General features: G+C 33.1%; 2 protein-coding genes across 2 annotated transcripts; one reads left to right on the top strand and one right to left on the bottom strand.

The window, feature by feature from the left end:
• Nucleotides 1-5,256: 5,256 nt before the first annotated feature.
• Nucleotides 5,257-9,156, bottom strand: LOC136065767 (large ribosomal subunit protein uL24c-like). The gene is given in 6 exon segments (XM_065769396.1): nucleotides 5,257-5,560; nucleotides 5,563-5,686; nucleotides 5,950-6,167; nucleotides 6,170-6,179; nucleotides 6,854-6,892; nucleotides 8,868-9,156. Coding segments are annotated over 6 exon segments (570 nt in total). The 5' UTR covers nucleotides 8,973-9,156; the 3' UTR covers nucleotides 5,257-5,486.
• Nucleotides 9,157-12,159: 3,003 nt separating this feature from the next.
• LOC112025008 (calcium/calmodulin-regulated receptor-like kinase 1) lies at nucleotides 12,160-14,821 on the top strand (the record flags this gene model as incomplete). The annotated part of the gene is given in 7 exon segments (XM_065769395.1): nucleotides 12,160-12,268; nucleotides 12,271-12,321; nucleotides 12,631-12,753; nucleotides 13,011-13,096; nucleotides 13,214-13,285; nucleotides 13,499-13,702; nucleotides 14,182-14,821. Coding segments are annotated over 7 exon segments (981 nt in total), but the record flags the coding sequence as incomplete, so codon positions are not given.
• Between the last annotated feature and the right edge of the window lie 1,357 nt (nucleotides 14,822-16,178).

Here is a 16,178-nt window from a genome sequence, read left to right on the forward strand (position 1 = left end):
CATCCCAGCAAACCCATCACACCACTAGCTAGCAACCACACCACAACCACAATAGCCACCACCACGCTAGTATATGGAAAGGAGATGCTCTTTCTCTCTTTCTCTCTCAACCTCTAGCACTGGTTTCAACACACAAAGCCACACACACACAGAGACCCATGATACAACAATCCACCTATCCAAACCCATCACCACACACACAGAGCCACACACACACACACAAACATAGGTAATCACTCTTTTGAAACAAACTATTTCATTCTTGAAAAACCACGACAAAAAAGATTAAGAACGAAGATTTATAAGTTTCATTTTCTCTCTGTTCTTCCTCAACTTTCTAGGAAACCAAACAGTTCACAAACAACAACAAAACCCAAAACCTTCTCTTATTTTCTTTCATCTTCACACCAATCAAAAACAGAACACAATCCAAGAGTTTCAAAAAAAAAAAAAAAAAAGACGAATCAAATATGCAAAAGAAACCCACCACCGATGCTTCATCGAAATCACCATCGAAGCTCCAATTCAAACCCATCGGAGCCCTCACGCCGATCCAAACCCAGCCCACTGACCCACCATCGTCAAAACCCACAATCTCCATCGCTGTCAAAACCCACACCTCCAAAGAAACCCACCACCGATGCCTTGTCGGAATCACTGTCAAAGCCATCAAAGCCCTCACGTCGAGCCATCGAAGCCATCCGATTCCACCGTTGAGGAAGCCACAGGGTCTTGGTTTGAAAAGAGTAAAGAGCAAAGGAGAAAGGGAGAAGGAAGAGAGAGAAAGAAAGAGAAATAATGAGAGTAGAGAGAGAAATTCCCTGGTTAAAAAAGGGAGAAAGTATTAAAAATTATTATTTTTTATACCATTCAACTACAGTACCATCTTACAAATAAGATGGTACTGTAGCACTATCTCAAAAAAATTAGCCTTCTCCAAGTTTGGCCTTCCAGTTGTTGAGCATTTGCTGGGCTTGTATGCCAAATGTATCTTACATTTGACATATGGCAAGCCCACTGTTGATGCTTTAACCAATGCAACCTATAAGTTATTGACATATAACCATTTTGGCAGAGTAACAGCAGAGCCCAAGATAAGGGTGAAAGAAATTTTAGGAAGAAGCATTCATCTTATCCGCATTAAATGCATTTCACCAAAAAATTGTGCTGCATTTATAACTAAATGACACCCCCAAATAGTGCTCTAGTAGCTTGTCATCACTCAGCTCATATTCTCAACCTCAAAAGAAAGGGAAGTAGGGGATAGGACAAGTATCCTCCCTACCGCACATATCCACCCAAAAGGTGGATGGTAGAGATGAATCGAACCTCAATATAAATAGAAGTTGATCCCTCATGCACAAGGTATCTAGAAAAAATTGAATCGAAGGAAAAGTATTGTAAAAGTATTATATAAGTTTCATTGTAAGTTATGATATCAAAGAATTGTATTTCTCCTTAGATTGACTGAGGAGGTTCTATAAGAACAAAATATCTTCTTTTCTACCCTATTTATTTGTCCTTGTTATTAATTCATTTGATTTTTCCTTAAACATCTGCAAGTTAGCTTTTTACCCACCTCTACAAATTAGTTGTTTTACTTTAGGTCTCAATCCTTGGGTTTCTCAGCTTTTACCACATACAGTGGCATTTTTAATGTTTGGGTCCTTCACTCCTTTGGACCAAATTTCAATTTATGATAGCTATATTAAGAGGCCCCATTAGTCATTGAATAGTTCTATGGGTAAATTTCAAAATACATTCTTTAAATTTGAGATTTTTTGAATTTTATACTTTAAAATTTGAAAATTGAATTTTACATCTTCAAGTTTCCATCCGTTAGCAAAAAGCAGCCCCTCTATTAGTGGACTCGCCTAAGAGCATCCACAGTAGTGAATTTATAATTTTAGCTATTTAGCATCACCAAAACTTACTTTATTTATTTTACCTACATACATGCTACAGCAATGGATCTATTTTAGCTTTCAACACAATAAAATAATATAAACATCACAATAAAATAATATAACCACTACAATAAAATAATATATCCCAATACCCAAAAAACCAACCACAAATACCTCTACCATCGGCCACAGCCACAGCCACAGCCACAACCACCACACCACCGGTCCACAGTAGGAATTAGTAAAAAAATTTAAAAAAAAATAATAATAATAAATAAAACTAAATCTCCAATCTTTTTCCATAGCCATAACCACCACCAACAGTCCACAGTAAAAAAAAAAAAAAAAAAAAAAAAAAAAAAAAAAAACCAAAATCTCCAATCTTTTTCCTTAGCCACGGCCACAACCACCACCACCACCACCAGTCCACAGAAAAAAAAAAAAAAAAAAAAAAAAAAAAAAACCCACGACGAGCAAGCATCGATCACGTCGGCAAGCTGGGTCGGCAAAAGGGGTGGATCGGCGGCTTAGGTGATCAAAGTTGAGAGAGTGAGAGATCGGAGTGAGAGAGCGGCGGCTTGGGTGATCGGAGTTGAAAGAGTGAGAGATCGGAGTGACAGAGCGGCGGCTTCGATGATCGGAGTTGAGAGAGTGAGAGGCCGGAGAGAGAGAGAGAGAGAGAGAGTGAATGAGAGGCATTATTTTAATCCACCGGGTGATTAAAATAATAATTTTTTTTCTCCCATGAACAGTGCACATCCATTTTTAGATGTGCACTATAGCAGTGGAGCTAAAATTTTTAGATTTAGCTCCACTGCTGGAGCATCATTTTAGTAGCAGTGTAGCTAAAATATAGCAATATAGCTACACTGCTGCAAATGCTCTAAGTGGCCATAAAGTGACATGCTTGCACCCAAGACACACTCCAAGTGTAATTTTTTGTCATGTCAGCCATCCCAATTCCAAACAGCACCGTTTCACATCAAACTGTAATCCGTTGCTGGCTCAAGAACGACGTCGTTAGCTGAAGAAAAATAAAAAGATTAAAAACCCACGCCCAACAACAAAAACTCAAAACCCATTCTCCAAATCACATACCCAAACCTGCTTCAGCTCAAACCCACAACCCAACGAACCTCTTTCAATCTCCTTTTCATCAAAACAAATAGGAGACTTCCAAGCACACACACAAAATAATCAAAGATAATTCCTTAGTTTAAAAAAGGAAAAAAGAAAAGAAAAAAGAAAAGAAAGAAAAGAAAAGAAAGACCTTCAAATATGTGTTAAACAGTTAAAATTACCAGTCATATACTTTTCAAATTGAACAGAAAGCTTTGATATTTTGCCAACAATCTCACCAAACGCCTTGTACTATACACTTGCTGCACTGAATTCTCTGTCTGCAACTTCCTGAGAGAGCACCACAGGAGTCTCAGCCACATCACTCCTCTCTTCAGCTTCACTCTTCTCATCCCCTTCACTATTCTTGATCATCAATAGTACAAGCATGACATGCTAGGTGGGAAATCTTTTTTTCCATGTTCGCGTGAAAAAAATGATTATTTTTATTTGAAATTGATCAATTTCCTAATTCAAATTACATTTTACAAATTTAAAAGAGTATAGGTCACCAAATTATTTAAAATTTTAAATAACATGACAATTTGTACGATCCATAAAATAAAATATTAACCATATAAAATAGATAAAATGTTAAAATGCAAAATTCACATTCAAAATTTTTTTAAAATTCATTTTAGTCTTCTAATTTTGCTTTCGTTCATTTCAGTTCTCTAAGTTTTAGATTTATTCAATTAAGGCATTTCTATTAACTTTTGTTAAAATATTTTGGAAAAAAAATCTGGAAAATATTTTTCAATAATTAATTGAATTTTTTTAATTTAAAAAGTTGGAAAATTAATCACAACATATAACAAAAATTAATGAAAAAAACCTTAATTAAATAAACTTGAAAGTTAGAGAACTAAAATAATGATAGCAAAATTAGAAAATTGGAATGAATTTTGGAGAAACATAAAAGGTGGATTTTACATTTGGCCTAGATAAGATGAAAAAGATTTAAAATAAAGAGGTTGAAGATTCCCCACCTCTCGTCACCCACATATGGACAAGAAATTTAAGAAACTATACATCTTTTAATTAGCACCCAAAAAGAGTGATAAAATAAAAATTAAAAAATCACCCTCTTCCCCCCCCCCTTCCTTTTTTTTTTTTTTTTTTGCTTTTTTAATTTTTTAGGCATTTTCAACTTAAAGTAATTATAAATTTATATAGGCATTGAAATTTTTCACCCTCCCTCTTCCTTTTGTGTCATGAAGGGCCCTAAATGAGGTGAATGACATCCCACATAAGTGAGTGTAACTTTTCTAAAGCAATGCTCTTTGAACAACAAGCTAAACCCCTCTTCTACCCTAAAATTTGGGGAGTCAATCTCAACATTAGAACTCCAACAATCTAACTTGTGAGCAAATAATATTTGCAGTTAGGGTTGCAAACCAACCAAGCTATTCATAAAAATCTCGGGCTTGGTTTTATAAAAAGCTTGTTCATGTTTGTCTATTTATAAACAAGCCAAGTTTGAACTTAAGTTTTAGACTTGTGTGATAAACGAGATGAGCCCAAGTAAAAAAAAATGTTTATAAACTAGCTTGTGAACATTAAGGCATATAAAACAAACTGAGTCAAGACTTGCTTATAGGTTTGGTAATAACTTGATATAAGCTTGACAAATAAACTCATATCTTATTAAAAATTTAATTAATTAGAAGTTGAAACCACTCATCCAAACAAAATAAGTTTTGATATGACTTGATAATGTACTTGTGTTGGATCTCAAGTTCAAAGGCTTGATATTGAGCTCGAGCTCAGCTTGAGTAATGAATCAAACTGACCCAAGCCAAGTTCAACCTTTTAGACTTTATGATGAGCTCAAACTTGATCATTGTTTGTAGGCTTGGTTCGAGTTTGAGCTGAGCTTGACAAGGAGCTCAAATATTCACTACTTGACAAAACTAAACTTGTTTACACAGCCTTGTTTGCAGTTGCTGGAGCCACTGTAGTTCTTCATCCTATTATTTTATACTTTTTTTCACCAACTTCCACTCTCACCCTCACTGGTCACCACCTTCATAAAATCCTCAATTTAATAGATGGAAAAATAAACATGCAATCAACGAAATTTATTTGAATAAAAAATCCTTAGTCAAACAGAGAATCCTCAATCCTCGACCCATATGCACTTCAAAATGCAGAGGACTTAAAGAAAATTCTCACTTTGAATGCATGGAAAAGAGGGGGAAAAAAGGCATATGCACATACATATCTATCATTGCATTGAACTCCCAAGATATTACAAAATAAATGTTTAGGCTAGAGATCCGTATTCCAATTTGCAGTGGATTATAGGACCAATACAGGATGAAGAAAACTATGTTACTCTAGTGTTGGGGATCAGCAACGAGCAGTAACAAAATATTTAGACAAGTGAAGAAAAAGAAGATCAGAAATACATCTAGAGATTCAGAAATTACTTAAATTGTGAAGTCATGAATTCGATCTCTACGAAGCAACAGCTACTTCAGTTTTCTTTTTCTCCTCCTTCAGTTTCTTCCAGTTCTCAGCACTATCAATTATTCCCCAGTCTTTATAAGGTAACGGACTCGTGTACCATCTTCAAGGATTTTATGACCCACCCGGCTTGCTACATTCTGTTCTTTTGAGTAGAGCATCACATTTGAGCTGTGGATAGGGGCTTCAATCTGCAACACCAAATTTAAAACATCTGTTTGTGATGGACAACTAGCAAACAAGAACCATATACCTCAATAAAAATTCAAAAAGATATTCATTTGTGCTATCAATGTATTTCCTAACATGATGAGAAAGTCAAAGTAATCAAGTACCCTTGAAATTCAAATACTTTGTTTCTTTCATTTACATGGTAGAATCTCATAGAGTATGAAAGTAACTAAATAAAATAAAACTGACAATTTCATGTTCCCAATAAAGGAATAAAAATAACCTTAAGAATCTGGCCAGGTTCATCCTCTCCTCTGCTCTTCACATGTTTTGTCTTTAAGTTTATCTCATTCACTACCACAGAGCTGTTATGCTTATAGATCTTGGTAATTTCTCCAATTTTACCCTTATCACGCCCCGATATTACTTTCACTGTATCTCCCACCTTAACGTGCATTTTGTGTAGGATTGGAAGGCTGTTTGGCTTACATTCCTTCCGCTCCATCGTTTAAGCTGCCAGACAATTAAAAAAGAGACCCATAATTACATAAAATGACAACTCAATCCTGTAAACAAAAACAAATTATTTATAAGCAACAACAACAACAACCAAGTCATTATCCCAAAATTTTGTAGTCAACTATGAATCCTTAATAGACTTATCAAGGTCAGTCACATGTATTCTTTTTTGTCATTTATTCTATCCAAAGTCATGCCCTTCGCTACCAATAATGAAGTGACCAAATTTTACACTGGCCATCAACCTACAGTAAACTCCTCCTTTCTCCAATAAAGGGATTGATTGTGAAAAAAATATAAGGCACTACACACAGACAAAGAGAGTATTTATTAGGAACACAATATTTATGGTATGCCGATACCATGTAAAATTAAACCAAACTTTTATCTTGGTTTCACGAGAATAATAATTTAATTTATGCATCTCCTTCCAATTCACCTTTAGGTTGCAATCAAATAAATTCCCCTAAATGACTGAGTCGCACATAATGGACATAGTAGAGTTCAAACAATTCTTTGTTCTACCCCCTTCAAAGATCAGCAATTTCATTTCTTTTCTTTTCTCTTTTAGCTTTTTTTTTTGGGGGTGGAACACACATCATATTTTCTTTAAACAAGGAAACAGTTTATCAACATGAAAATATAAGGATAGGACCTGTAATACTAACCCTCGCTACAATGAGACATGGCTTCTCTGACGGCTTGGTCTGCATGTAAAATCAACAGAAAAGATGTTATCAAGTAATCCCAATTTTGGTGGGTGCGGTCAAATTCTGACTCTAAGATGAATGAGAAAAAAGAAAGAAAAATCCTATGCAAATAGGAGGTCAATTAAGATGTACTCTAAATTATGATAGCATGGCAAGGAATATAGGATCTAGAATCACCAGAATCCATCATCTTTTCTTTTATTTTTTTCTTGGGGAGGGGGGGGGGGGGGTGTTGTTTGACCTTGAACGAGAAAGAAGAAAACTAAAGCATCTGTGTCATTTTTATAATGGATGAATTTTAGTTATAGGATTATTATACCCTAGCTTACGGGCAAGATTCAAGAAAAAGATGCCAAATAAGAAATTATTATGGAATTTTAGCTTATCAAATTGTCAGGTTGAATCAAAGTCTTCCAAAATTCTGACCATTACTCTCTTAATTTCCAGGAGGCATTTACACAAATGAGGATGAGATCTGAAAAATGATTAAAATCACTCAGCAATAAATAGATGACCTTTACTTCCAGTAAGCTAAGTTGCAAACCTAGAGGGGACAAGCCACAGTTATATATTGAAGAAAAACTTTTGTGGCAGGGTTAGAGTGTCCCTACTGAGCACAGACACAAAAATGTAGACACCATGATTTAGAAGGCAATTGTTTCTGCAAATTTGTGACTACACAACAAAACAGCAAAGGGCTAAGAGTTTTCAAATTCAATTTAGCATGATCTTCTATTCACTAAACAGATTAAAAAATGGTGCAGCCACATCAACAAAGTTATATTTATATACTAAACTAGGGTAATGACTTCCACTTTTTTAAGCCTGGGAAAATAGACTTGGAATCTACTACATATACTGATAATGGCACCTTGTCTATGAGGACCTAGCACCTTTGCATACCCTCTTCTTTTTATTTTGTATTTGATGCTAAAGCATATTCAAACCCCAAACCTCTTCGATGCATGTACCACCTACGGCCAAGGCTCAAGCATATCGGTATTCTTAGGAAGCAAAGACAGCACACAAAGATAAATGACCAATGCTCCAACTAAGAAACACAATCCCTACTGACTAAAACTACTTCAAAATTTCCTAAATGGTTTATAGATTAGACTACAAGTTTTTTTTCCTCCATGTAAGGCCTATCTTTTTGTTATTAGATATGAACTATGAAATATAGTTACTAAACCCACCTGCAAACTATCAACAAGGAGCCCAAATACAATGAGAGAAAACCAAAAGAAAAACTTCTTCCAATTGTAGAAGAAGCCTTTGGGTACTAACCACTTTTTGATTCCAGATAAACATGTTTGAATTTTTTCTAGGATTCAGTTATTGAGGGAAGTTAAAGCAATCATTTCAACATCTAAATTTTAATTCATGTACAAAATAAAGGGAATACTCCATTAATTTGTGCAAAACCCATAGATATCTATAAATCCAAGTATATAACACACACAAAGTGACCAACATGTGGGTTTTTTGACTCAAACACCAAACAATGAACAGTTGCTCCAATTTGTGCTAGACCCACCTCAATGCAACCAACAAAGAACATAATAGATTAGCAATGCGTGTATCTCCAAACTGTGACTTCAACTACCATGACATAATTAGTTAAAAGCCACAAAGTACCGCAAACTTGAGTAGTACAAAAATCTCCAACTTGTGAAAAAAACATTAAACTATTACCAGTAAAGAATCAAAACATGAGAGGAAAAGACATAATGGCAACTTCAATTAACAACATACAATGAGCTAAGAGAAACACAGAACAAAAAAAAAAAAAAACTGAGAAAAAGCTCCAAGTTGTGAAACACCCATTATAATATGACCAACAAAAAACTATAATTTGAGAAGAAAATCATGGTGGAACTTCATATAGCAATGCACAACGAGTTTAAAAGCTACAAAGCACAATAAAATTGAGAAAACAAAAAAGGTTTGGAGGATTTGTAGGATAAGGTACCGTGACTGGGTAGAGAGTAGGAGGAGAGAGGCGTTGGCCCAAGAAGGAATTGGAGGAGAGGGAAAGAGAGGTCATGGAGCTCTGAAGTGCAGCCATGGCTGCCATTTTTTGATGCTTCTTCTTTGTCTCTCTGTGACTTTCGCTGATGATGAGGATGTATGGATAATAACAGATAGCTTTTCCTTGCAGCTGGAAGAAGCGGAACAAGATTGTATACAAAACGACGACGAATCTGGATATAGATTGGGTTTTGTGGGTCTCCAAATTGGGCTGCTGAGATAACCCAACTCTTGCTCCCTTTCAAAACCATTTTGGAAATAGAAAATTTATAAATGGTTGAATGGAATTTTGAATTTTGAATTTTAGGCTTGGTATTTTTGAATTTTTTTAATATAAAAAAAAAAAATCTATTAGAATTGATATTTTGAAATTTGATTAAGATATAGTATATAATGATTATCTTCTTCATTTATTTATTTTTGTTCCTTAAGAGAATATATTTATGAATACTATAATTTGTCTCGCCCACCCTTAAAAGTTATTTTTGTTTTTAAGTAAAGTTTATAGTGTTTTTTTGTATTAGAACCTCATTCCTTCTCCATTCATGTGTCTGTTTGTTTCTCACAAGAGTAAAAATAAATATTAATTACCATTTACATACTCACCTTAATAAAATAGAGCAATGACCTTATAGTTTTTTGTTTTTTTTTTTTTTTTAACAAAGAGATCTGAATTTAATCCACAGATTTTGCAAAAAGAAATACTATTATTTTCTATGACTTGTGTTAAAATAAAAATGAAGAAAAAGATTAGCCCTTTTCACTTTGGATTAGCAATGCATGTTTCTCTCATCAACAGTTAATAGTCAAGAGTAAGGAAATGTTATTTTTACCTCTCACTTTTAGTATTCCATTTTTCTTTATTAACCAATTTAATTAATATTTTTTTATAATCCTTTTGTATTATGAAAAATTCAGTCATCTAGTATTTTGGCCCCAAAATTAGAGAAAAAGATAAAAGATAAAAGATAAAAATTATGAGTAGTTTCTTATCTTAGGTTCTCTAATATTTTTGAGTAAATTAGGTTCTCTAAATAATATCAATCATATGGTTGTATTAAACAATATAACACAAATAATATATCTTCTTTTTAGCATAATTAAATTCAGTTGTATCACTTTTGGTCAATTTAACCATGAGATTGAATTCTAAGATACAATGCCTAAAAAATTGTAACTAAGGGCACATTTGATACACAATAATTATGATAAGTTAGAAATAAGAATAAGTGTTATAAAAGTTGTAATGGAATAAATATTCTGCATATGTGTGGTGATAACACAGCAATAGAATCCAAAATATGTATTTCACAGTATGATATAACAAGATTTGATGATAAAAATTGAGTCATATTTCAATCAAATTTACTAAAGTGCTTACATAATTATTTTAATATTCTTTATGGGTCTCGGGTTTTTATTAAAAAATAACTATAAAACCCAATCTATATTATTAGTTAGGCAATGTTTCAAACATATTTGATTTCTAACAATTCGAGTTCTTTGCACTCGATTTTGCCCAGTGAATTTGCACTGGAAAATCAAGTGTCTCACACTTGATTTTCTTAGAGCAAAATTGAGTCCTCTGGACTCGATTTGTTAGAAATGAAATTTGTTTCAAACCTTGCCTAACTAATAATATAGTTTGGGTTTTATAGTTATTTTTTAATAAAATCCTGGGTCTCACTTAACATTCAAATATTCAATAACGTATAACTTAAATAATTGTATAATTGATATTAATTTCCTTTATTCAAAACTAGTGTGCAACCCCTGTAAGAGGCAAAAATTTGTCAAGCCAATTACAAAATACCACATCAAAAGTTTAGTGACAAATTCCAAATTAATATGTCATTAAATTAATTAAATCAAATTATGACATGTGTCATCCAAATTGACATCACATTGGTATATTAAAATTTGCCACGTGTCATTTGGCCCACAAGATAAAGATAAATTTTATATTCAAAATTTATGGATAATTATCTTTATTAAAATAAATAAGTAAAATAAAGATAAATTTTCTATTGAAAATTGATGGATAATTATCTTTATTAAAATAAATAAAATAAATAGAGATAATTATTTATCTTTATTGATTATTATCTTTATAAAAATATGACCTTTATCAAAATAGATAAATAGAGATAATTATCTTTAAGAAAAATTTGGGCCAATCAGAGTCTACTACATCTTTTCAAGTATATTAATTCAAAGTGGAGTTTATCCTCTAAAACCACTATAAATAGAGGACATCCCTATCATTTTCAAGACCGAATTTTCAAAAAGTTAAAGTTCTGGAGAAATTCTGCATCTAAAGCACTGAAGAATTTCAACCTAAAATCAAAAAATCTTCAAAGAACTTGAAGAACAATTGAAGGACTTGAAGAACTTGCTGAACAACAAATCTGTAACAAGCTCAAAGCCAGAGATTTGTTATGAAGACCGTTCAATCCATCTTCCAACCAATGCCAAGAGGATTTCTTGTTTGAGTCAAGACCACAAAGAAGATAGAATCAGAAGAGTGTTCTTTTGTGAAAGAATCAAAATAGAGAGTGTACTCACTACTTGATTAATACAAAAATAAATTTGTGACACCTTTTTCAATTTGTTTGATTTTCTGCAATTGAGAAATTTTGTATTTACAACCCCATACATATGCACGGGTACAATTAAAAACAATCACAATTTCATAATTCAAATTATACATTTTCTTAAGAAGATGTCCAAATTATACATGGTATTAGCTTACACATTTTTTTAAATAATACATTTCTAAAATATGTAATGGTTTCTCATATATTATATATTATATTATATGTGTGTATATATATATATATATATATATAATTTTGAATTTAATTAAATTTAGACTCTTTGGTTTTTGAACTCAATATTTTTTGGTGCCCTTGAAAAGGTGCAATTTTATACAATTTGTGAAAATGTTGACTATGCTCAGTGGAGACCTATCATGTCTTTCCAGTATTAGAATCTTTAAAAAAAAAAAAATTATGATAATCTGTCAACAATCGAGAGAATTGGTTGGAATTTTTCATGAGTATAACCCATGTTACACCATTCCAACGATTATTAGATTTGTCATTTTGAGATGTGCTCCTTTTGTGTTTTGGTGGCTAGGTTTTCATTTTACATCATTCCAACGATTATACACCTAGGTTTCTTTGAGCTTTCCTTTTACCCCTTTTTAATTAATTTTGGCTTAATGGTTTTCATGCAGGGATCTGCAGAAAGCAACCCGTAATTTCACAACTTTAATAGGACAAGGTGCATTTGGTCCTGTTTACAGAGCTCAGATGTCAAGTGGTGAGACAGTTGCTGTTAAGTGCTTGCAACTGATTCTAAACAAGGGGAGAAAGAGTTCCAGACAGAGGTAGTGATGATTAATGGATGATATTTTTTTATATTTCATGTACCCAATAGCATATATTTGTCTACAAAATAAATTTGGTGGGAAAACTAATAAACAAAATCCTCCTAGAAATTAGCTGCTTATAAACATGTATGAGAGCTTTAAACCATCCTTCAAGAAAAAACTACTCCTTTTGCCTTTGTGTAAACAACCACCAGTTTGAATGTGTCTTGGTTGCCATTCATTGACATGTAACTGATTTCTTTATGTAATATTTTTCTGTTCTTAAAACAGTTTCATCAGTTTTAACCCCCCTTCTAATGATTCTCAGGTTATGTTATTGGAAGGTTGCATCACCGGAATCTTGTGAATTTGGTTGGATATTGTGCAGAAAAAGGCCAGCATATGCTTTTATACGTCTATATGAATAAAGGCAGCTTGGCTTCTCATTTGTACAGTAAGCTGCCTATCATCTTAATGATATAACTCAACTATATTGAGTTTCTACAAATGCATGATTTGTATGTCTCTGGCATGACTGAATTTTTTGGTCTTCGTTGACCTTTTTTTTTTTTTATTCCTTCCAGCGACTTGAGTCATTCTTTCATAGTGTATTGGTGCATTGAACTAACCTTGTGCTAGAATAACTCTGTGCATTTTATTTTTTTATTCATATATTAAGTAATAAACATCATAATTTTCTTCTTAACGCAGGTGAAAAACATGAAGCATTGAACTGGGATTTAAGAGTTCATATATCTTTAGATATTGCAAGGGGTTTGGAGTATCTTCATGATGGGGTAATTATACATCTTATGTCTATTAAATGATGGATATCTGTCTTTTGTGTGAACACCTGTACATGTATATGATTTATTTAAGGTGCTTATTTGTTATTACCTATATTATCACTTCAGGCAGTTCCTCCTGTAATACACCGTGATATTAAATCTTCCAATATTCTGTTGGATCAGTCCATGAGAGCCAGGGTATGTCTCTTTTCATGATTGTTGATTATCTTTACCTCAAAAGAGTGTAATTATTTTGCTATTTGAAGAGGACCTTTATATTTAAGCCCTTGATAGACATTCCTGAGTTTTGGATCGTTTGAAATAAAACTTTTCCGAAGATAAAAGTCTATTACTAATAATTGGTTAGCCCACCTCTTACATTGTTGTAGCTTTTTGTGCTGGATCAAGCAGGTTGCTGATTTTGGGCTTTCAAGAGAAGAGATGGTGGACAAACACGCAGTTAATATACGGGGTACTTTTGGGTATCTTGATCCCGAGTATATATCCACAAAGGCTTTCACTAAGAAAAGTGATGTTTACAGTTTTGGAGTGTTGCTCTTTGAACTTATTGCTGGCAGAAATCCTCAACAGGGTCTCATGGAATATGTTGAGCTCGTAAGCTCTTTCTCTCTCTCTCTCTACGTGTGTGTGTGTGTGTGGGTACTAATGCAAATAAAGCAATATAGGAATGTAGTACTGGAAGTAGATTGTAATTCTTTCTGAGTAGTTTTAATACAATCCGTATTTGAGCTTCCTCCTATGTTTAATATAGTTATTTTACTTAGAAAAAAAGTGTGATACTGGAAGTGCAAGGGTCATTACCTTGAAGTTTTGAATGATATTTATGATTCCTCCATTGTTTTTATCATATAATAAAATACTAGAATAAGTGAAAATGCACCGAATGTTAAAGAATGGCTGAAGACAAGCTTTGCAGTTAAGGCCAAAGGTCACAATTGTTTTATCCAATCCCAAGGGAAAATTTTAGTTACTCAAAGAAAAAGGCTTATTGTTGGCTTGTGTTGCAGAAGTGCTGACCTGGTCGCAGTCATATATGCTTGCTATTTTAATGCATTTTCTTGTTTGATGAATAGGCAGCAATGAATATTGAGGGAAAAGTTGGATGGGAGGAAATTGTGGATTCCCACCTGGAAGGGAAATTTGATGTGCAAGAACTCAACGAAGTGGCAACTCTTGCATACAAATGCATCAATCGAGCCCCAAGAAAACGACCTTCCATGAGGGATGTTGTGCAAGTGCTTTCGAGGATCGTTAAGTTGAGACACAATAGGAAACATCACAAAAATTCCTTATCTGCCACAGCAGATGAAGTCTCCATTGATGTTGACCAACTAGAAACCAGGTCTCCAATCTCTGAACATCGAAGAGAGGAATCTATGGATAGCGCAGTTGACACCTATGAACTATAGATGATGGTTTTTCCATTTGTTAATTTGTTTTGTTCCTTGGTTTCTTGGTTTTGCTTTTTGCTGTATATCCAGTCTAAAAGGAGTTCAAAGGCTAGCAGATCTGTTGTAGTTCTGATTTACTCTTGAGTGACTTAGGATTCAGATCAGTGTCTCATGAATTTTGTGCAACATAGTTGATAGTTGTCTTTTTCCTTAGGAAGCAAGGACACTTCATTTGGGGTGTCATACTGGTGTCTTACCAGTATTGTACCTTGCTATGTCATGTTATAATTTTTCAAAAATTGTCTGTGTCATGTTATAGGTACTCATGTCTGTCTGTGCTTCCTAGCTTTTGCTGCCCCACCCCCCCCCCCCCCCCCCCCCCCCCCCTCTCTCTCATCTCTCTCTATGTTCGCTAATATGACACAACACATCTTTATGTTTGTAAATTCATACTTAAGAAATGAAAATGAAGGAAAATAGCTCCTTACCCCTATTTTATTTTGGAGTGGTATTGGCTTTCTGTTAACCCAATCATTATCATGATTGTCTCTAGTATTACCCCCTCCTAAGGTTTCAGTGTGATAACTGATAACCTCTTTAAACAACATACCTTTTTAAGATAGGTGTCCTTATCTTTAGTTTTCTCTTTAAATAAATGACTTGTGGCAGTTGTGGAGAGATGACTCATTCTCATCATTCGCCAGTAGCACCACGGCACCACGGGTGGAGTAGATTGTTGCTTTTCTCGGTCAAACCTTACGGCATATTTAGTACGAAAGAACATACTTAGAATTGGATGGCTATAAATTTGTAATAAGCTAATACTCATTTGGATGTGTTTTCATTATAAGGACTTCTTTTTTAGGTGTAAACATTATAAGGACTTTAGATAAGGAATTTTTTTTTTTTTTTTAATATTGAAACTCTCTCCAAAATAAAAAAAAAAAAAAATGCTCCTCTATAATATTGTAAGATCATCTTTTGTTAATAAAAAGTAACATTTCTAAATATTAATTGCAATAATTTAATACCATAATCATTTTATATTATAGTGTTAAATTTAATAAAAAATTTTAAAAAAATTGCAAACTCATTTTCTTTATGTATTAATTTAAATTTAATATATGTACTACCTTTTTTTTTTTATAATGAAACATGTATTTTTTTTTTTAAATCAAGCTTGTTTAATATATAATCATGCTTTTCATGCGTGCGAATTTGTTATTTATTAGAATTTAAAATTTAAGGGAGATATTAAGATCGCATTTTTTTTTTAATTTATAAATATGATAGTATTTCATGCCTATAGTTTTTGTTCTATGATTACTCTTATTAATTAGGTTAAGAGACCAATTAATTTTTGGTGCAAGTAGAAATTAAATTCTAAATCTCTTATTTGTCAACACGAGTCTAGGTGAGTTGAGTAGATAGTAATCTACATATATATATATATATATATATTAAAAGCCAAAGTTTAGAGAAAACCTAATTAAATTTCAATTTAATTCTCAATTTTGCGCCATGTGTTCCATCTAATTTTTAATTTTTATAACAAGTGAATTATTGAGTGTAAAAATCAAAGAGTCCAAATCCAATTAATTGGATTTCAATTGGAGTCCAATTTTGCGTCCATCTAGTGTTTTTTTTTTTTTTTTTTTATAATTTTGTGGCAAGTGAAT

The sequence above is a fragment of the Quercus suber genome, unplaced genomic scaffold (assembly GCF_002906115.3).
Source record: "Quercus suber isolate HL8 unplaced genomic scaffold, Cork oak 2.0 scaffold_1141, whole genome shotgun sequence".
In the NCBI taxonomy this organism is placed as follows: domain Eukaryota; kingdom Viridiplantae; phylum Streptophyta; class Magnoliopsida; order Fagales; family Fagaceae; genus Quercus; species Quercus suber.